Source organism: Perissodus microlepis, chromosome 18 (genome assembly GCF_051167445.1).
Source record: "Perissodus microlepis isolate ML-2025 ecotype Zambia chromosome 18, ASM5116744v1, whole genome shotgun sequence".
Taxonomy (NCBI): Eukaryota; Metazoa; Chordata; class Actinopteri; order Cichliformes; family Cichlidae; genus Perissodus; species Perissodus microlepis.
In genome coordinates, this window is record NC_140478.1 from 13,851,988 (window position 1) to 13,871,803 (window position 19,816).

The 19,816-nt window shown below is 42.2% G+C and overlaps 3 protein-coding genes across 9 annotated transcripts; 2 read left to right on the plus strand and 1 right to left on the minus strand.

Annotated features, from left to right (window-relative positions):
• The first annotated feature begins 1,013 nt into the window (after positions 1-1,013).
• LOC146367502 (midnolin-like) lies at positions 1,014-6,865 on the plus strand. The gene is made up of 7 exons (XM_084913233.1): positions 1,014-1,487; positions 1,631-1,718; positions 1,809-1,871; positions 4,290-4,832; positions 4,985-5,090; positions 5,272-5,505; positions 6,299-6,865. Exons 1-7 carry the CDS (start codon positions 1,258-1,260, stop codon positions 6,469-6,471), a joined length of 1,437 nt encoding a protein of 478 aa, XP_084769359.1. The 5' UTR covers positions 1,014-1,257; the 3' UTR covers positions 6,472-6,865.
• A 2,079-nt stretch (positions 6,866-8,944) lies between these two features.
• Positions 8,945-13,433, plus strand: cirbpa (cold inducible RNA binding protein a). 7 transcript variants are annotated; one of them, XR_014797640.1, is made up of 8 exons: positions 8,946-9,064; positions 9,781-9,891; positions 9,995-10,101; positions 10,191-10,323; positions 10,409-10,544; positions 10,623-10,687; positions 13,055-13,146; positions 13,250-13,433. XR_014797640.1 is itself a non-coding variant. In XM_084913235.1 (7 exons), exons 2-7 carry the CDS (start codon positions 9,792-9,794, stop codon positions 11,200-11,202), a joined length of 555 nt encoding a protein of 184 aa, XP_084769361.1. In that variant the 5' UTR covers positions 8,946-9,064; positions 9,781-9,791; the 3' UTR covers positions 11,203-12,104. The 7 variants fall into 7 exon arrangements, 6 of the variants coding, with proteins under 6 accessions (XP_084769366.1, XP_084769361.1, XP_084769364.1 ...); XM_084913235.1 differs by lacking the exons at positions 13,055-13,146; positions 13,250-13,433 and adding an exon at positions 11,189-12,104; XM_084913238.1 differs by lacking the exons at positions 13,055-13,146; positions 13,250-13,433 and adding an exon at positions 11,801-12,104.
• Positions 13,434-14,651: 1,218 nt separating this feature from the next.
• On the minus strand, positions 14,652-19,194 carry ndufa13 (NADH:ubiquinone oxidoreductase subunit A13). Its single transcript, XM_084913242.1, has 5 exons — positions 19,060-19,194; positions 16,226-16,304; positions 16,056-16,127; positions 15,508-15,577; positions 14,652-14,898 (listed from the first exon to the last, which is right to left on the minus strand). Exons 1-5 carry the CDS (start codon positions 19,151-19,153, stop codon positions 14,779-14,781), a joined length of 435 nt encoding a protein of 144 aa, XP_084769368.1. The 5' UTR covers positions 19,154-19,194; the 3' UTR covers positions 14,652-14,778.
• Positions 19,195-19,816: the final 622 nt, after the last annotated feature.

A 19,816-nucleotide genomic window follows, 5' to 3' on the forward strand; every position in this document is an offset into this window, starting at 1 on the left:
GAGCGCCCCATCCCACTGATTGAACGGTGAAATTCTACATCATTGCTAAATGCGTGATGGTAGGGAACACCATGCGCCGTTGGCAGGTGGAGAAACATAAGAATAAATGGTTGATTATCCCTGTATGATGTATGTTCTTACCCTAAGATCAGATTCTTGGAGGCTTTTACTGACATACCTCAGGTAGAGCAGGTCATCCACTAATTGAAAGGTTGGTGGTTTGATCCCTGACTGCTCCAGACTATGTGCCAAAGTATCCCTACGCAACATACCGAACCCCAAGTAGATCTCTGATGTGCTCCTCAGACTATAGATGTGTGTCAATGTCAGATAGAAAACACTTCGCTGTAGAAAAAATCCCAGTATGAATGGGTGAATGAAGCATGTTGTATAAAATGCCTCGAGTGCTTCTGCAGAGTAGAAAAGCACTATGTAAGAACCAGTCTGTTTACCATTTCTCTGAAACCTTTCTTTCCTAGGAAAAATATATATTTTTTAAAACTTTAGAAAAGTTGTTAGGGATACTTTTGATTATGCTCATGTTTTAATCAGCTCAAAGTGTCATAAAAGTTCTCAGGTTTTCATGAATCCACGTGTTTGACTCCACTGCATGTCCGTGAGGATTTTCTGTGCCTTTCATGCTGTAGGAGCTTCCAGCTCCTTAAAGGTTTTGCATAAAAATAGGCGACGCTGTTTTCATGCCAAGGAGTGGGTGTTTAACAAAATAGTCACCTCCTTAGAGGGGATGCAGTGTCATCGCGGGGGGTCAGAACTAACCCCCCTGCCGGTACAGAAGCATCTCTGGTATAATCTTTTAATAACGTGAATAATCCCCAGAGTTTAAATCTTAAGAATTACTACAGTCGGATGTTTTTTTGTGATTCTGTACAAAATGTGCACTGCGGATTGCATCATTTATGAATGGCGAGTTGGGTGAAAAAAAGCCACGTGAAGCAGAGCTCCTTCAGATTGGGCAATACAGCCTTCGTAGTCTTGTGTCCCTCTCCGATTGGTTGTGATGCGAAGTGGGCGGGCCTCGGCCTGCCAGGGGTCGGGGTGTATTTTCACGCTGGAGGAGTGGAGCTGCGCTTGTCAGAGACAGAAAGAGGAACTGGTGTGCAGTCTGCGGCTTGTCGTGGTTTCAGGGATGCTTCACATCGAGGAGCAGTGACGACCCGAGGACAGGAGCCCCGCAGCGCGTCGCTTCAGGTCATCCCAGCGACCAGAGCCCGAGTTTAAAGCAGCCAGTGTTCGTGAATGGAGCAGCAGCAGCGGGGTCTCTGTAGCGTCACCGCCTTCCAGTGTGCAAGCCGCGGGGCCGGGGTCTCCAGCGGCCAGTCCTCCATGCGTCTGTGCATCACCTCCACGGCCGGCAGCCCGGTGGAGCTGACCGTCCCCCGGGGGGAGACCGTGGAGGCCCTGAAAGCGCGCATCTCCCAGAAACTCAGACTGCACACGGACAGGATCGTACTCCTGCATAAAGACAGGTGAGTTGTTGCTTTACCCTGCATGCTGTGCACTTCCGGGAGTTTAGGTAAAGCAATTACGTTTAATCCGCGTATTTGATGCGTATGTGGGGGTTTTTTCCCCGGTTTGACCCATTAAAGCTGATTTATGTATTATAAATTAGGCACCTGACTGCAGGGACGCTCCTGGACCAGGGTGTAACAGATGGCAGCAAACTGACTCTGGTCCCAGTCATTGAAGCTGGTTTACTGGTACGTAAACTAATGCACATCTTAGACTGGCTGTTCTGTAACTTTGCCGCACACATATAATCAGACTGTTTACTATATTGTGCCGCACAGTGCTCGACTACCAGGGCTGAAAGGACTGTTATGGATGTGTTGGAAAGTTTAACAGAAGTCCAGGTGAGCGTTTTAATTCTTTCTCACTGTATGCTTAAAGTAAACACTAGAAACTACCGTTTGCTTGTAATAATAATGCTATTATATTATTGCATGCACCCATTTCATTAAATACAGCTTATTAGTTCTCGGTCGGACTCTATTTTGCCTTCCAACCTGTCTTGATTCTTCACGGCAGGAAACTCAGAGACTTTGGTTTATATTAACATGATAGCCCCACACAGATACATCCATGAACTGAATCTCCTGTCCACCACTTCCTAAAGGTGCTCTACTGGATTGAGATCAGGTGCCTGTGGAGGCCATTAGAGAGCAGTTCAAGAAACCAGAATGAGATCATTTAAGCTTTGATGTGTTATCCTGCTGGAAGCAGCCATCAGAACACGCTACACTGGTAGTTATAAAGGGATGGACATGGTCAGCAACAATGCTCAGGTAGACTGTTGTGTTTTAAGGGTGCTCAGCTGATAATAAGGGGGCAAAAAGTCACACCGTTGCACCACCAGCAGCCTGAACTATTAATACAGGCAGGATGGATCCATGTTTTCCTGTAGTTTGCACCTAATTCCTTCTGTAACAGCTGAATGTCGCAGCAGAAATCGAGACAACATTTCTCCAGTCTTCTGTTGTCCAGTCTTGGTGAGCCCGTGTGATGTGTAGCCTCAGTTTCCTGTTTTTAGCTGACAGGAGAGCCACCCAGTGTGGTTTTCTGTTACCGTAGCCCATCTACTTCAAGGTTCGATGTGTTGTGCTTTCAGAGCCTATCTTCTGCATACCTTGGTTGTAACAAGTGGTTATTTGAGTTCCTGTTGCCTTCTTATCAGCTTGACGCAGTAAACAAGGCTTTTTTTTTTTTTTGCCTTTCCTTTCTTCCACACTCTGATGCTCATCTTGACCATGCCGACATGCCTAAATGTGTTAAGTCGCTGTCGAGTGATTGTCTGATTACATATTTGCATTAACAAGTCGCAGAACAGGTGTGCCTAACAAAGTGGCTGGTGGGTGTACAGTCTATGGTAGAAACCGGTTGAATGCATGAATGAGGCAGAGAAACATATTAAAAACCCTTTAAAAAATCAATCAATAAATACTCGTCTAAAGACCAAGTTTGGAGGTGCATAGTTTTGGCTACACACACATCATTCAGCCGTTAAAGCTGCAAGAGAAAAGGTTTGCGGACCCTGTAATTATCAGGATTTCCGTCTTACTTTTACTTTTTATTTCAGTATTACTGTACTCGTAAAACGAGGTCTGACCTGTACACATATAGAGTCCTAATAATAGCACAAAAACAACTGCACTTTTCTTTTCTGTACTGAACACAAGCAGCAAACATTCACAGACAGTCAGGGTGGAGAAATGTAATCATATCTGTCCATTTATTATTACAATATTACAGTTTGGGAAAGAAGGGGTGGGGGTGAGACTTCAGGGGGAGGAATGCTGGAGCCGTCACCTGTTCCTCTTTCTACCCCCCCAGTCCCTTCTTTACTTCCCTTTTTTCTTTTATTATTTTTGTCTTTGTCATCACAGCCGTTTCTCATACTTACTGTCTTTTCTCACAATATGCTGATATCTTTGTCCATCTGTTCTTTCTCTTCCTTCTTCTTCATGACGTGTCGCTTCTTCTCTTTCTCTTTATTTATCATTTTCTCTTCCTCTTTCTCCTTTTGAACTTTCTTTTCCATCTTTTCCGGATCCTCTGCGTTGCAGCAGTATATTTTACATTCTAGTAAACTTTGAGCCACTTCCAACAAGTCTTTAATATGAAGTTTTAAAAAAATAAATAACTTTAGACAGCGTATCTGGCCTTCATCTTGCACCCGTCCACCTCTTCAAATAATTTCTCACGCTTCTCTTTTTCCACATCCTGCGTTGTCCTGCTCTATATTTCATCTTTGTGAGACAAGAGTTCACTTACTTTTCCCAGCCTGCGCTGTGAGTGATTGTTCAATAAAGATATATATTTTTATGTATCCTTTATTTAACCAGGTTAGGCCCACTGAGGTCAAAGATCCATTTTACAAGAGAGACTTTGCAACACAGATGCATAAAAACAAACATCGGATTCAATTAATAACATTAAAACATACATAGGTGAGATAACCTTCATCATTTTTGTAGTTACCAGAGGCAATAACCCACACAGACACACACACTACACAGTCTTTAAAGCTTTAATAAAGGTGTGGTGAAGCAAAGCGGCAAATTTGCTATTTAAATTTATATCTCTGTGTAGTAGATTCCTCTGTAATCAGAGGTTACGTCATTGAAGCCATTCAAATTGACCCACATGAGAAATTCATGGGAAACATCCATGATAGGTTTTCTTGGTTATCAGTGTATTGTGGTTTCAGATAACTGCTGTAAACTGATAGCACCGGGAGAAGAAGAGTGAAACTTTCCTGTCTGTCCCTGCAGATTAATGACTTCCTGTCTGGGCACTCACCTTTGAACATTAACCTTGGAATCGGTGCCCACGTGATGTGTGTGGAGCTCCAGCTGTCGGCGCAGGACGTGAAGGAGCTGCTGCTGGACTCAAAGGCTCACGGCAGCAATGCGCAGACGGCCAGCAGCACGAACCACCCTCACTCTGCCTCGGCGTGGACCTCCACCACTGGACCTGCTACCACATCAGCTTCACAGGCCTCATCTGCAACTCCATTCTCTGTTGACTCTTTGTCCTCGTTTCAGTTTAACACTCAGGGAGCCAGAACTTCACTGAACTCACAAAACCCTTCGGTTCCATCCAGTAGCGTTCCTGCCACAAACTGCTGTAATCCCTCTTCTCTGCTTAATTCCCACTCTGAGCACGGATCTCCGCACGATCCTTCTCCTCCTTTGCCCAGTGGTTCTCCACATCCGGGCTCTCCTTTGCGAGCGACTGCACCGGTCTGTTCAGCCGGTCCCGTCAGCTCCAGCCCGGCACCCCTGAGCCCCACAGCAGCCTCGACCTTCACAGAGGTTAGCCACACACACTCTAACGCAGAAGTCAGTGCCATCCATGTTAACGCGTAACCGAATTTTCACAATAGTCTTTTTGAATTTAAATTAGTGAGAAAATAATATTTTATTACTCAGACTTATTCCTTAAGGCGGATATTTGTCCCTTACAGAGTAATGCTGATGCTTCATCCACTGCACAGCTGCCCAATCCTCCAGGAGCTGTCATAGAGAGTTTCGTGAGACACTCACCTGGCATCTTCTCTGGGACTTTCTCTGGTACGTCTGATCTGGAGACTGCTCAGCAGTTTTTGTTTGGTCTGATTAACATAAACCAGTGATGTTTCCTAGTGTTGCAACTATAAGGGCACTCTTTCTAATCTAATGACCTTTCTCTTTTGAATAGCTGTTTTTAGGAAAAGTAGAGAAAAAAGTAGTAATGACTTCTTTATCCTCTCAGGCACCCTGGCCCCTTGCAGTCAGAGCGGTTTCAGTCATCCTCGACGTGGTGTCGCCATTATTCTCCAGATCCTCAACGACCTCCTCAGAGCCGCCTACCACCACCAGGGGGCTCCAGTTCCTCATCCTCTACACCGCTGTCCTGCTCAAGGCGCTGAAGTCAGCCCGCTGCTCACAGCAGAAGAGCCCAGACCACCAGTGATGCAGAGGACAGAGCCCCTCTGCGGAGCTCCAGGTCAGCTCAAGCTAATATTATTTTGGAAACTCGGAGAGCATGTCATCATCACGCGCATGTAAATGCATGCAAATACTGGAATAGTGTGCATTTTAGAAATCAGGACAGGGAAATGGAAACAAAAACAATAAAAAAAGAGACTGTTTCAGGCCCCCAGAGAATAAAACGCGCTCGTGTTTCTGTGCTGCGTCATATTTAGTCACGCAGCACTTGTGCAGCAGTTACACGGGCCTTCGTGAGTATAAAGACTATTACAGTCTTAACAGGCGGCGTTAACGACAGCGCATCCACGAGCGTTTACGCTTCCTTATTAGGCTCCGATTCTCTCGTGCTGACGGGGTTTCTCGTGGATTTGTATGTTTGCATTAGAGCTGAAAATATGAGGAAATCAAGCAGAGCAGTTGCCTCGCAGCTTGTCTGTCAATCACTTCTACATAGTTAGGTGCTTTTCTTTCTCCTCGTAGCTGATGAAACTTTGAGGGTTTTGACAGGTGGTGGAACAAGACGAAGCATCTGACAGCTGCAGCTTTAGAAAGTTCAACTAGTCGTATTTTTACTGCGTCAGAGAAACAAACTGATTCTGGGTCGGAGCTTCGGGAGGTCGTCTTGACCACGTCTGCGTGTTATTGGCTGATTGGATGTTTGCATTAATGAGCAGACATATAAATTAAGCCTGACAAAGTGGCTTTTGAGTGTATTTCTTATGATCAATGCAGTAATTAATGGCGGAGAGCACACCATAAACATTCACATGTCTGACCCATTTCTTTCTTCTTCTCTGTTGGTGACGTAGCCCACGAGGGTCCCGTCGTGCACTCGTCCACAGAGGAGAATCAAACGCTGCACTGTAAGCTAGAGCACCTCCAGCTCCTGATGCACGAGAGGCGTCTACGCAGGAGGGCTTGCAAGGCCTCGCGCCTCTCACAAGGCTCTCATCCGTACCAGAAGCGCCACCATCACCCCTAGTCTCTGAATGTAAAAAGACCCGCTCACTATGATAGATACCAGAGCTGACCTTGCCGTACAGGGCTACGAAAAAAAAATGAGCCTTTGTTAGTATTTTTCTACTATCTGAAACTATACGTCTAAATGTTGTGGCTTTTTCTGTGATGTGTAATCTGAGTCTGTCCTTCAGTGACTGCAGCTCCGGCTGTTGCAGTATGTAGCACGTGTCACATAGATTTCCCTGTTGGTGTTTTACTCTACGTACTCTGATGCCTTAACTGTACATGTTTTGAATGTAAGACTGTGTTTCGTTCCATGCAAGCAATGTTTCTTGAAAATATCTTATTTATGAAATAATAGGAAGCAAAAAAATATGCAAATAATAAAAGGAAACAATAAAAAATCTGAAAGCGTTTGAGTGGAGCCTGTTGTTTTTAAATGAAGAATATAATGTTGCCTTCGTCTGTTAAACTGGATTTTTGTTGGTTTTTTGGGGATAAAAATGTCTCAGCCTTATTCTACTGATCATCCTTTCTGTTTGGTTGTCACAGCTGCTCTTGTATCTAAGATCAGGAGATATATGTGGTGAAGATGAATGATCTACTTCAAGATTAAATGCTACGTGCTTTGTCTGAACTGAATGCCGTTTGTAAAGCTGGGAACACCTGCAGTCAGCACACTGGATCAACAGAAGCAGCCTTCTAGGTTACTCTGACCTCTGTGCTTTGTCGCTTTTCATTATTAATAGCTGCATGAGTTTCAGAGAGGTGATGCCATCTCTCTCCGTGGAGCAGAGGTTTCAAGAAAATCTAAGTGATGCTGTAAAGCTGAGCATTACGATTTAAAATAAAACTGAAATATTGGTTCTCCTCGACAGTAACGCAGGAAGTAGAATGTGAGCACTGATGTGCAGCCAACCAAGACTCCTTACACTTCTTCCATGACAGCAACTGAACATTTCAAACTGTTTCAAGCGGGCCATTAAAGACAAGCATAGCATAGGGTCTAAAACGTGATGCTTGAGATACCAGAATTTGCGTGAATAACTATGTGACTTATTAAAGCTATGACTGGAATCTTAAGAGGCACTCCAATGAGTACTTTGTGAAAAATGCCATAAACTGAAGCGTTCGCCTCTCTGTAGCCAGCGTGTCTGATGCTGAGCTCACAGGATGCAAATCACAGCGGCAGAACATGAAACTGTTCGAGGTGAGCTGAAAACATCTGTGCCTGCCTTCGCTGCTGACGTGCAGACAAACACGAAGTCTTGCTCGGGTGTAGCCTGTGTGATCTGCAAGCTGAGAAGCGTGTGGAAGCTCACTCGTTCGGCTATCAAACGACGATCAGCACACGGCTGGGGACTGCAGCGCGAATGCTGGCGTTGTTTTCGGTGCAGCTCTGTTGATCGTGATCACGGAGTGTGCAGCTGCAGCAGCACGCCCGGCGCCACATATCAGACAGCACACGGCTGCTCGTCCTGAATCCTAAAGAGCGCCTGTGCTGCAGGCACAGTCGGCCATGATAGTGTAGCCTACACACCGCCTGCCCCGATGAATTCATTTTGGCGGTATCGATCCAATGATTGAAAACCTTTCCCTGCACGCTGATCTATTCCTTGTAGCGCTGCAAGGACGTTGCAGATGAAAGCTATGGGTTTTCGAGCCTCCTACACAGACGTTCTTTTCTCTTTCTTTGCCTCCCACACACACCATTCACACACACTGCATCGCTTAGGCGTGCATGTGCAGATAAATCTTCCTCCCACACAGACAAACAGGACTTCGGCCCCACACACCTGACCGCCATCGTGATTCACGCAAACAAAGCACTCGAGGCTTGCAAAATAAACACAGTTGAATCATTTTCTCCGTTAACTACATATGAAAGCGACTTGCAGTTATGACTGGCATTCATCTGACTGCACTCGGTGTTTTTAATTGTGCTACCACGCTGTTATTTTACTGTGCTTCAAAACAAAGCATCTCTGGAATGATTATTAATCTGGTTTCTGTTTAAGACACAAATATACGCGGATACTTTCAGTTTAATGTGTTTGGAGGCCACTGACAGGAGGACATTTCTACATCTATATTGTTGGTTGCAAAGTCAAATCAGATACGGTAATCTGTGCTGCTAGGAAAACTACTTGGAGATGGAAAAGCCCAGAGGTGACTGATGGGTTCAAGGTGAGGGTTGAGATTGCATCAGGGATCGGCTCTGAGTACCTTGTTCTTTGCAGGGACATACAGAGCTGCCAGGCAGGAGGACTTCGTGGATGTAGTGGAAGAGGAAATGCAGGTGAGCTGTCTGATAATGGAGAATGCTAAAGATAGGGTGAGGCGGAGGCAAATGATCCGTTGTGGCGACCCCTAAAGGCAGCAGCCGAAAAACGAAGAGGAATTAAATGCGGCCCAACCTAAGAGCACTATGCTGCGTCACCCTAACACAAGATGGCGCTGTTGGCGGCTGTTCTAACGGTCTGCCGCCCAAACAGCAGTAGAAGAAGGAGTGAGTGCGCATTGCAGTGAAAAGCGGATCGCGCTCGTTCTTCTCCCTCATTCGACCTGCATCGCCGCTCCCAGCAACTTCCCTTACATCTCCGTGAGAGACAAAGGTAAACGCTTTCTCTTTGTTACGTGTTGTTTCTACACGTTGCAAGTTATAATCTTATTCATGCATCTATATTTGTAAAGTATGAAAGGCATATTTTTTTTTCAATGTGACCCTTTTCTATTGATTGAAAATATTTTTAACCGACGTTTGATCGCTTTTTTTTTTTATTTGATCGTATTAGAATGTTTTTTCGATGTGTAAATGCTATGGTGCACTTTGCAGAAATAGGTTAACCTATTTTTTCCCCCCCATATTAATTGGGGTCGTTATATAAGCTGCAAAATAAGGCAGCTGGCCACCCCTTGAGATGGCGCAAAGTAGCTCATTGAAACAAAAGCGTGTAGCGCGGTGCTACAAAATGGCGCTGGAAGAAAAACCGCCAGCTAATCCGCTAACGAAACTGCGCCACGTTTTCAGGCCCCAGGCCTAGGGTGACTCCATTTTGACTTTTGTCGACGCTCATCGATTAAATATGACGTAGCTTTAAGATAAATTCAGATTTCATGGTCTGTTAAACGTCGAGAGGTATGTAGGCCATTACTGCGCAATCAATGATCGCCATTTTATGAAACTGCTCCGGTGACCTACTTTCTCATTGCGGCTAACCCTAACCCGACTGTGCGTGTCGACGGGTTTTCGCCGATAAAGGGCCCTTCTTCAGTTTGAAGGATTTGTGGGGAGACTTTTTTTTTTTAATTGCCTTCATTTTTTTTGTAGCTATAACAAAAATGTCGGACGAGGGAAAATTATTCATCGGAGGTCTGAGCTTCGAGACCAACGAGGACTCTCTGGCTGCGGCTTTCGGCAAATACGGAACCATCGAAAAAGGTAATTAAACCTCTTTACCCCTCTTGAGTATATAGTTTAAAATGACTTCAGACATCAATATTTTACTAAATATGTGCCCTAATCGGAATTTCTCCCTGATTAGTGGACGTGATCAGAGACAAAGAAACCGGAAGATCTCGCGGGTTTGGCTTCGTGAAATACGACAATGCAGAGGACGCTAAAGACGCACTGGACGCCATGAACGGAAAGGTAAAAATCACGCTGCTCAATTTATAATTGAATTTAAAAAGTTAATGTAATTGTATTTATACGTTTTTACATTTCCTGTTGTATTGCAGACGCTGGATGGACGTGCTATTCGGGTGGACGAAGCTGGAAAGGGAGGGCGCTCAAGAGGAGGTTTTGGCTCTGGCCCACGAGGAGGCAGATTTAGCGGCTCCAGAGGGAGAGGTGGGCGTGGTTATTCCCGAGGTGCGACGTGGGAATATTTTTAAAAAATTGAAATTAAAGGTTTATTCTAACACTATCGAAATTAAAACTGATTTGTTTTTAATAGGTGGATATGGTGGAGACAGAGGGTACGGAGACAGGAGTTATGGTGACAGAAGCTTTGGTGGTGGTGGAGACAGGAGCTTTGGTGGCAGTGGATACAGGAGTGGAGGATATTCCTCAGGCGGCTACAGAGAAAACAGGTAAATAATCGGAGCTTAAGTTTGTTTAATGCAATTTATTTTGAATGTATCTTAAATGCAAGTTTCTTGTTTATATAGGGGGCAGGGTGGATATGGTGAACGTTCAGGATCTGGATCCTACCGCGATGGATACGACAGCTATGGTAAGCATCAATAATATGTATTTCAGGTATTTGGGTGCATTTATGTTGGGGCTGTCTGTACAAAATCTAAAGGAACACTGAAAGCACATCTCAGTAACTTGGCATAGTCAAACTGAGCAGCACTCTAGTTTTTAAATACCTGCTTTAAGTGGCGGGTTGAGATGCTGTACACTCATCAACACTGTAAATTGAGATTTCACAGCCCCAACATGGGAAGCCTATCACCATGTATGCCCCTCAGTTTTGTGCCCAACTTGATGCCTCTTTCCAAACGGTTGCCAGATTTCTTTTTGTGCCCTTCTCTGACAAAGAGGCTGGAAACCATTTGAACCACTTAAAGCAAACCCCGAATTTCACGTGTTCTCAAATTGCGAGGAAGGCAAGGACCCCCTTATGCAAAAAGAGGGAGGGTTGTTAGGCGGGTTGAAAGGGGAATATTTGTAAAACTCCAGTGTTCGAACTTGCAGTGTCTTTACCTCTGTGCCCACTTCTTATCCTCAGCTACACATGAGTAAACATCTCCCTGATTCAAGATCTTCACTTGGCTGGCTGTTTTTCAAAGATGCGCTCCTCAAGAAAAATGTCCACGTGTTTGCTGACCTTAGTTCTGTAGTTTTGTTGTAATAGTTCAGCATCTTTAAAAAGAAGAAAAATGTAGCAATGGGTTTTGGTCATTCCTTATAAAACCTGTTACAAATTACAGTTAAAGAATCTTAACCATGCTTAATTGGACTCATTTCTCAAAGATCGTGCAACTAAAAGGCATCTGTAATCTGATACTGTCAAGTCCCATTTTTGGGGATCAAAACAGTTCTCAGTGTGGCTTTTCATTGAATAGCCACTACCATTGCTCTAAACTTTGTCCAGCACTTGAAGTGCTTCCTGATTTGATTCCTTTTCTTATATATTGCAATATCTGGGGCTTGTTTGTGTTCCTTATTTTCCCCCTCAGTCTCTGACTGACCTACCTCCTGCCAGGTTTTAAACTGAGAGGAAAGATATATGCTCATAAACAGACTTTTGGGAGACTTGATGCTAAATTCAAATTAATATTAAAAAAGAAAAAAAAAACTTAGTTTAACTGAGGCTCCTGTTTGTTCAATTTCCCAAAAGAGTGAATTCCTTTCAGACTGGTGAACTACACATCCGAAGTGGCCGGCTGTTCATGAAGTTGCAAATTGCAGCATGCTACAGTCTGTCCAAGGTATCTTCTGTGCTCTGCTCAACATCTGCATTTTTAATGTGCTGTAAAATGGACTAATCTTGTTTAAAGTGATCGAGAAATGTAACTTTGTTTCCCTAAAGCTTATATATATCTCAAACCGGGAACAGTTTTGTACTTTTTGTTCTTTGTATGATCAACTTTTTTTTGTCAGTTTGGCTTCATGGAGCCTATTAAACAAATTGTGGAAAATGATCATGATTGTTGCCTCTTAAAACAACCGCATGGGGACTAAAGCTGAGCGCTGTAGGCTCATTTTAATGTAATGCTGCGTGAGAACTAAATCATCTGCTTGATGCAATCAGATGGTGCCCATCTCTGGACTAAAGTCAACAATTTGGTAGGCTAGTCAAAGTTCTCAAAGCTTAAAAGGGAGGGGAGGGAAAGCTGTTACTGGGTATCTGTAAAGATCCACATAAGTTTAAAAAGGGGAAAAGCACAGTTGAATCAAGTGAATCCTGTACATGTTAAACAATCCATGAGCCGAATGTTGTACCTACTAAGTGTGCTGATCAAACAAAGTGGCATATGGAAATATGGGGGAAGTTGGTGCCTGGTCATGTTCATGCTTCATTACGTTCAAGAGAGGTCAAGAGCTCCTTCAATATCCTACAAGTCCTTGGAGAGTGAAGTGTTGCGCCTACCAACAAGTGCTCCTCAGAGATGAAAGCTGCTCTTGCCTAGTCAAATGTGAAGAAAGTAGGCCAGTGCACGTGAGGTAAAAATCTCCTTTTGCTTTGCTCACATCCTTGAAACTAAGTTCTCATTGTTGCCATGAATACCTTCAAGTTAGCCGCTGTTTAGTCCTCTGCTTCAGATGTCTCCTACAAACATCACAAGTCCTCTTACCTGATTCTAAAGTCCATTGGGAGGTGGGGTTTCTGTCTGGGATATTAGTGCTCCACCTTGAGTCCACCAAAAAAATGCATTGGTCCTTTAAGTCGGGTAGTTTTGTGCTCAGTCCACTTTGGTCACTAGTCCACAAATTTGCTCCTGTAATGTCCACAAGCCCCAATTCATGTATAAGGTGTCTAGACTGCATTCACTTTTCCTTTGTACCTTATGTGGTGAGTCATTAATACTGCATGCAGTTTGACTTCAAGCATCAGTTGGCAGGTTTAATCCATCCATTTCTCCTCCTCTAGACTGAAAACTGACTGGATGCTTCAGTGGATCTCGTCACAGCTGAAGTAGCTGGATTTTTAGGCTGCAAGATCTCATGCAGTTGCTGTATCAGGTAAGTCGTAAAGCATGTTGTTACTCAAAGCTTTTGGTGGTTTTGTTTAGTTTTTTTGCTCAAAACTGGAATTGTCAGGCTAAATAAGATGTGTTTGTTCCAGGTCCAATGAGCAGTGGGGTGACTGTCAACATGAAGGAATCTTCCAAATTCCTGAAGCACATTTCCTGATGTTACAGTAAATGTCGCGAGCTGGGAAAACGGCATTACAGAGCTACAGTTGATAGACAAACCTGACTGTAGTTTTGCTTTGGATCAAAGCTTGAATAAAATCTGACACAAAAGAACTTGCTGTGGTTTTTCTTCCTTTGTAAACGCATGCCTGAGGTAGTGCTAACTTTGAAACTCCCGTTGGCTTTTTATTTCTAAAGCTATAGAGACATGTCAGAATGGTTTAAAGGTAGGAGGGAAAGTAATGTAGGAAATACTGTGTGCATAAGTTTAATTGTCATCTTAGGAAGATGATGCACTAGGGCCAGAGATTCCTGTTTAAGCATGTAGGGTAATGGGTCACTGGTACAAATTTGTAAACAGCTGGATATGAGTAGTGTGTAAAATACTACAGTCTCATTACCCAGCTCATTGTCTTTACAGTACTCTGGTGTTTGTAAGCCAATCTTAATTGGTTAACATCTCACTCTTGTCAAGCTGTTTAGACACACTGATGCTACCAAGCTATTACTTGGTATTATTACATACTTGGTAGAGGTAATAACTAATACTTGGTCTTTGTAAGATTTGAAGGATTACATTAGAAGTTTTTTAATGTGATCAATGCATCAGATATGGCAAAAGTAAGATGCAAATCTTTTGACTTCTGACCCGATGTGTACGTGACAAATGCAGCCGACCACGCACACTTACACAGGCACATGAAACAAGTCCAGGTTTGTTTACTATGCAAACATGAAGGCTGCTGGTGTGTCTTGTAAATTAGGACAAAGTTTAACAGGATGCACCGCTGTACTTTTTCTGTGGTTGTTTCATAATGGCTTCATCTAATCAGACAACTTCGTCTTAATCTTCAGAGTAATTTGATAAGTGAAATAAAAGCTACCTGAATCTACTACCTCAGTTTGGAAAGCTGATAATCAGGCAGTGGCTCACTTTTGTCAGTGTCTGCACTGACGACCTCCACACTGTGGTTCACCAAACTCATCTTCCTGTACTCGGCACACGTGTGGTGTCACATTTTACAAAGGCAGAGCTTCAGACTAGTAGATTTTGTGCTTGAGCACTGAGTTACATGTACTAAAAATACAAAATAAGGATTCATATTTAAGTATATTAATTCATTATTTAAATAAATATCAAGCATTTGGATGTCACAGCTGGTAGAGGTGTGTTAGTACTGTGCTAGTTCCTGTAGAAAAAAAAAACAAAACAGTAAACTTCATGGCTATAAAGTGCAGTGGAGTAAAAGTATGACGATAAATATCTGAAACAGTACTGACATAAGTAGTTTTGGTTTCGCCTAAATTAAACAACTGACACAGAAGCCAAGATCAGGTACAGAAAAACAGATACTTTAATTTGGAACATTTACAAGCTGAAGTGAACGACCACACAGGTCCAGGTGGTACCGACTGTGGAAGGTGGAGGAGCTCGGGATGCTGGTGGTCTCGGTGGTGCTCACACGTACCACAGGAAGCCGAAACGCTTGTGCAAAAGCTCTTCGCGGGGCCTGAGGTTGAACAGCTCCTCTGACAGAGGGGTGACCCAGCGGTCTGTGTGAAAGACGCTCTCGCCAACCTGCACGGGTTAAAAAGATGCACAGTCAGCATCAACACAGGAACGCTGAAGTTCAGCAACAGACCTGAACTAAAATATAGATTCATTTGTTACCCTGTTTACTGAGTCTTATGTATTTTCACTTTGCATTTTTGCAGTTTCCTTTATTTATTTAATTTTTCCTTTCAGCTGCAGTAGTACGGCATTGTTTAAATTGTGTCTCAGGTTAACCTTTACATCTCAGCAGGCTCACAGCAAGTAAGGTAGGTGGGAAATCTAGATAAGTGTTATGCTTACAAAACAAAGCTGAAAATAATACTGTCGGTCAGTGCGTTTAAGAGGAAAAGTCAAGCATCTTTTCTGTGTTGGACTGTACGCACCTATCTCAGCTAATATTTGTACAAAATGCAAAAGTTTATAGTATGATTCTTCTTTGGTGTCTGAACGGTTTTAAAAATGAAAACATCAAGTATATTAAAAACTAATGAAAAGGCCTCTATTAAATAATGTTGGACAGGTCATGAAAAATTCTTCTCTATAATTATATCATAAAGATGCTGTATATGAAAAAAAGAATAATAAATGACTAAAAAATAATAAGCAGGAGCAACTGATTTTTTAACTTCTTACCTTCCAACCTGGAACATCCTTCATGATGACTGCCTCCTCTTCCAAGTTTTCCCTCAGCATCCGTAAGGTCCTAGCACAGAGACAACATTCAGCTCTGCATTAAACAGCTGACCTGTGTTTGCAAGCTTAGGCAGTACAAAAGATGGACATAGTTCATGTGTCTGAAAAGGTCAAAGGCCTTCAATCTGCATTCTTTCTAATGGACAGCAGAGGGCGACTCCTGCGCTTGGAAAAAACCCCAAAGCATTCCCAAATTCCTCTGAGACCCCAGTAAACACTTTGCTGATGTGTTTAGGGACTCAGTTTGTAGTTTGTGTTTGTACTGAACAAACCATTGAGGCCATTTTGTCAATGAAAGTCAATCTGGGAGTCAGAAAGGAGAAACACCTCAGTTTGAAGCTTCATAACAGAAAATTACAGACCAACATTTAGGTGATCTAAACGTTGGTTGGCTGGCTATGTCTAACTATTAAATACAGTCTATTGTTGTAAACACCATTGAAAGAAAAAAAAAATCATAGTAAGCATGCACAAAAGTGCTCAGTCACCTTCGGTCATGCTCTGCCTGCAGCAGAGGCATCAGAGCTATCCTGGCTTCCAGCTCTTCAATCTGCAGTCGCCTGCAACACACAAACACGCACACACAGTTTGAGACTGAGCAGTGCACACAGGTGTGACAGTAAGCAAAACCACATCACAATTCCTTGACATTTCTTACCTCCTCTCTCTGTTCCACTTGAATAGCCTCCAGTACCCAAAGACCATGATGCCGATGCCAATGCCGAACATACTATATCCTGCAGGTTAAAGAATGAATGAAGCAACAGAACATTATTGAGTATTAATGCACATTTTTAACATCTTTAAGTAGCTTAAGTAAGTTTACATATGTATTAAAGCATTTACTATATTAATAGCTGCACAGGCTTATGCTGTTCTAACGTATTATACAGGAGAACTCATTGAAATATCCATCAGAGAATTTGCTTTTTAACAACATCAGACCCTGTTGGAGGAGCTGACATTCACATACGGTGTCACCTGCGTTCGGCCACAACTTTGGAAATAAATTCCCATCATTACATGTCAAAGATGTGGAAAACCTGAGTACTCTTCATTTTAAAGCAGTTTCACTGTGATATAAAGTCATCAGACTGCGACTGCTGACTGATGCCTCTGAGACTCATTTCAGATCTTTCTCGATACTGTCAAGTAAGTGGTGCTAAAATTCAGTGTCCTGTACTGCCCTACAACGCCTTATAAAATTACCATAAAATGGATATTACCACATACTTTTTGGTATAGGGAGGAAAAATGTGTGAAAATTTCACATACCAACTCAATGAGGTTCCATTAAAACATTTTTCCTGTTTTTTCAGATTAACCCATTATTCACATGACGAAACTAATCCAGGTGCTGGAGTAACAAACGGGAAATAATCTTAATTTAACACTTAACATTAATATGTATAGCATTCTTACTGCAACCACTATCTAGTCATGGAGTTTAACACAGTGTTTATATGCATTTTATACTTTTTACACTTTATATTTTTACTTACCAGGCAAAAGCCAAGCAAGTAAGGTTTTACAACTCAAAGGCAGGTGGGACAGTTTAGATAAAAGCGTCTAAAAGTCACTGTTTCTGTAGCTGCTGCTCTCTGAACCTCTTTGCAGTGCTTTTCAGTTGCAGTGTATTCTGATGTGTAGTCTTGTTGGCATAAAGTCTCTTTTTGGGTTCACATTAAAATAACTTTTATTCGTAGTCAGCTTAATTTGAAATCATCTATATAACGTTACTGTCACTAAGAGAGTTTTGTACCAATTATTGTGCCCCAATGTAAAGAGCTGTGCAAAAGTCTTGAGGCGCACCTGAGCTCTTTATATTTTCTTCCAAGGAGCCAGCCTTTCTTGTAATTTGCAAAGTAGTCTGACCAATCATTCTCTAGGCTTTCTGAAGGTCTATCCAAGCTTTTCTTTGGACATGGCTGCTTTTTCACTATTTTTCAGTCCTTGTACCTGACCACTGTCAAGGGAATGTTTCTTGTGTTTGTTAAGCCACTTAACACTGGCCTTTGAATAAATCAAAACACAAAAAAATGCACTTAACTCAAGGGATGCAACAGTGCTGTGTCTGCACATAACAGACAACTTACCAAAGAACACATTTTAAATTGTATCTTTATGCATTTTGTTACTAGCAGCCTGTAACAAAAACCAATTGTTCATTTCTATTCTTTTACTTGAATGTACAAGAAACTCCCAAAGACAACACTGTTTGATAAACATCAAATATTTTTGCACCGACAAGTTAATTCTCAAAGAGCTGAAAGCTTGGCATATTGTAGAATGTTGTGCAGTGTGCCCTAAAAAACAAAAACAAAAAAATTCAGGAAATTTGATAAGTGGAGGACAACAGAGATGTCAGGTCTAAAAAAAATATTTACAGCTCATGAACCACATCTGAAAGTCACCCCTGTAAGAAATCAAAGACCTGACACAGGATCTGAGAGATCAATCTGACCCTTCAACTAATCCATCTACTGTTCACTGAAGCCTAATAAAAGGAAACAGGGAGGAAAGGCTCAGGTATGTCAGATTACCCAAGAACTGGGCTGATCATCAGTCTCTTGTGGAGTGATAAATCCAGATTTGAAATTTTAGCTTCAAATCAAGTCAACATGTAGAGAGGAGACCATGAAAGAGGTACATTAGAGTGTCTACAGCCATATGTAAAACAGGATATAGGCTCATGTTTTGGAGCTGCATTTTAGCCAGTGGTGTAAAGACCTTGTGAACACAGTAAAGAAGTGTGGAACACAATCTGGTATTTTAGTATGTGCTGTAAATGCATGCCTGTATAAAAAAAAAAAAACACAGTAGTGGAACACTATCAGCCATGGACTGGCCTCCCAAAAGCTCAGACCTCAACATTACTGAAGCAGTGTGGGATCATGTTGACTGAGAACAGAACAAAAGGGGACAGAAACATCCAAAGAAGAGCTTTGAATGCCCTTCAAGAAGTCTGGAGAAATATTCCTGAATACCACTTCAGACTACGCTGTCCTAAGAGATCATCTTAATCAATTAACTTAAACTTAATCAAGTAGTTGATTTAAATTAGTTGACTTTACGACTTTAACACTGTTAACCAAGCAGCAAACGATAGAACAGCTAGAATAGTTTCATCAAATAAAACATAACCCCCTGTTTAACAGCAGGCATTATCACGTTAACTGAACCTGCAAATTAAACGACTCCCTGTGTTAGCTAGTTAGCATGTCGTTCTAAACCTGTCAATAACAATTCACATTAAAATGTTGCTCTGCTGCAAAAACACTTGTACAGCTGTTGTCGTGCTGTTAATGAAGATGTTCCTTTTAATGACAAGGATAAATGTAAGACCCAGCATACACATTTTATCCTAGCTTGGATCTTTGTATTTATGCTAACGGGTTAGCGTAACCAGCAAATATCACATAAACTATCCAACATTTAACAACTGCTGAATGAATCTAAATGTCTGGCTACGTGAGCGTGTGGCGTATGTACCCGAAAGTCCTCGTTTCGGTAGATTTCTCTTATAATCAAAGGAAGCATAGCCTCCCGGAGGAGGCATGTCCTGCTTCACCTTGGACCCCGCCATCTTCCTCCAACCTTCTCCAAAACACGCCAGTGACGTCCCTGAAGACACTCTTCTTCTCTGGTAGAGAAAAACTGTAGCAGCGCTCCAGCGCCCCCACATGTTCGGACATATTATATTATATTATATTATATTATATTATATTATATTATATTATATTATATTATATTCAACTGTAATGTTAACATATATTTTATAAAAATGTTACATAATGTTCATTTTTTTATGTTGATGTGGTAAAGTTATAACAACAATGCAAATAACAGAATAAAAACAGAAATATTCTATAACAAAGAAATGCCCTGAATCTGAGTAAAAGTACTTAAAAAGTGTATAGAAGCAAAGATGGATTTCCTAAAAACATCATGTCGCAGAAAAAGGCCAAAAAATGCTTGTTGAAATATCAACAAGCATCACTGTTGCTTGTTGATATTTCCATTTCATCATGTGATATCTTGCTGGCTTTGATTTTAGATTCACCTGTTTAATTTCGGACTGAAACACCAGAGGGGCCATTAGCTACGCCTCACTCGTATCAAGTTTCAGAACTGCCTTAATTCTTCATGGCACAGATTCAACAAGGTGCTGGAAACATTCCTCAGAGATTTTGATCCATATTGACATGACAGTATAAAATGGGATGTGGTGTGTTTCACCACATCCCAA

What these genes read in the sequence shown, in the direction of transcription:
- LOC146367502 (XM_084913233.1), top strand. Translation starts at nt 1,258, where the DNA reads ATGGAGCAGCAGCAGCGGGGTCTCTGTAGCGTCACCGCCTTCCAGTGT. An exon ending in TCATTGAAGCTGGTTTACTG is followed by an intron (nt 1,719 to 1,808) that starts GTACGTAAACTA and finishes TGTGCCGCACAG; the next exon opens with TGCTCGACTACCAGGGCTGA. An exon ending in CAGCCTCGACCTTCACAGAG is followed by an intron (nt 4,833 to 4,984) that starts GTTAGCCACACA and finishes TGTCCCTTACAG; the next exon opens with AGTAATGCTGATGCTTCATC.
- cirbpa (XM_084913235.1), top strand. Translation starts at nt 9,792, where the DNA reads ATGTCGGACGAGGGAAAATTATTCATCGGAGGTCTGAGCTTCGAGACC. An exon ending in ATACGGAACCATCGAAAAAG is followed by an intron (nt 9,892 to 9,994) that starts GTAATTAAACCT and finishes CTCCCTGATTAG; the next exon opens with TGGACGTGATCAGAGACAAA. An exon ending in GGCGGCTACAGAGAAAACAG is followed by an intron (nt 10,545 to 10,622) that starts GTAAATAATCGG and finishes TTGTTTATATAG; the next exon opens with GGGGCAGGGTGGATATGGTG.
- ndufa13 (XM_084913242.1), bottom strand. Translation starts at nt 19,153, where the DNA reads ATGGCGGGGTCCAAGGTGAAGCAGGACATGCCTCCTCCGGGAGGCTAT. An exon ending in AAGTGGAACAGAGAGAGGAG is followed by an intron (nt 16,128 to 16,225) that starts GTAAGAAATGTC and finishes TGTGTGTTGCAG; the next exon opens with GCGACTGCAGATTGAAGAGC. An exon ending in CAGGCAGAGCATGACCGAAG is followed by an intron (nt 15,578 to 16,055) that starts GTGACTGAGCAC and finishes TCTCTGTGCTAG; the next exon opens with GACCTTACGGATGCTGAGGG.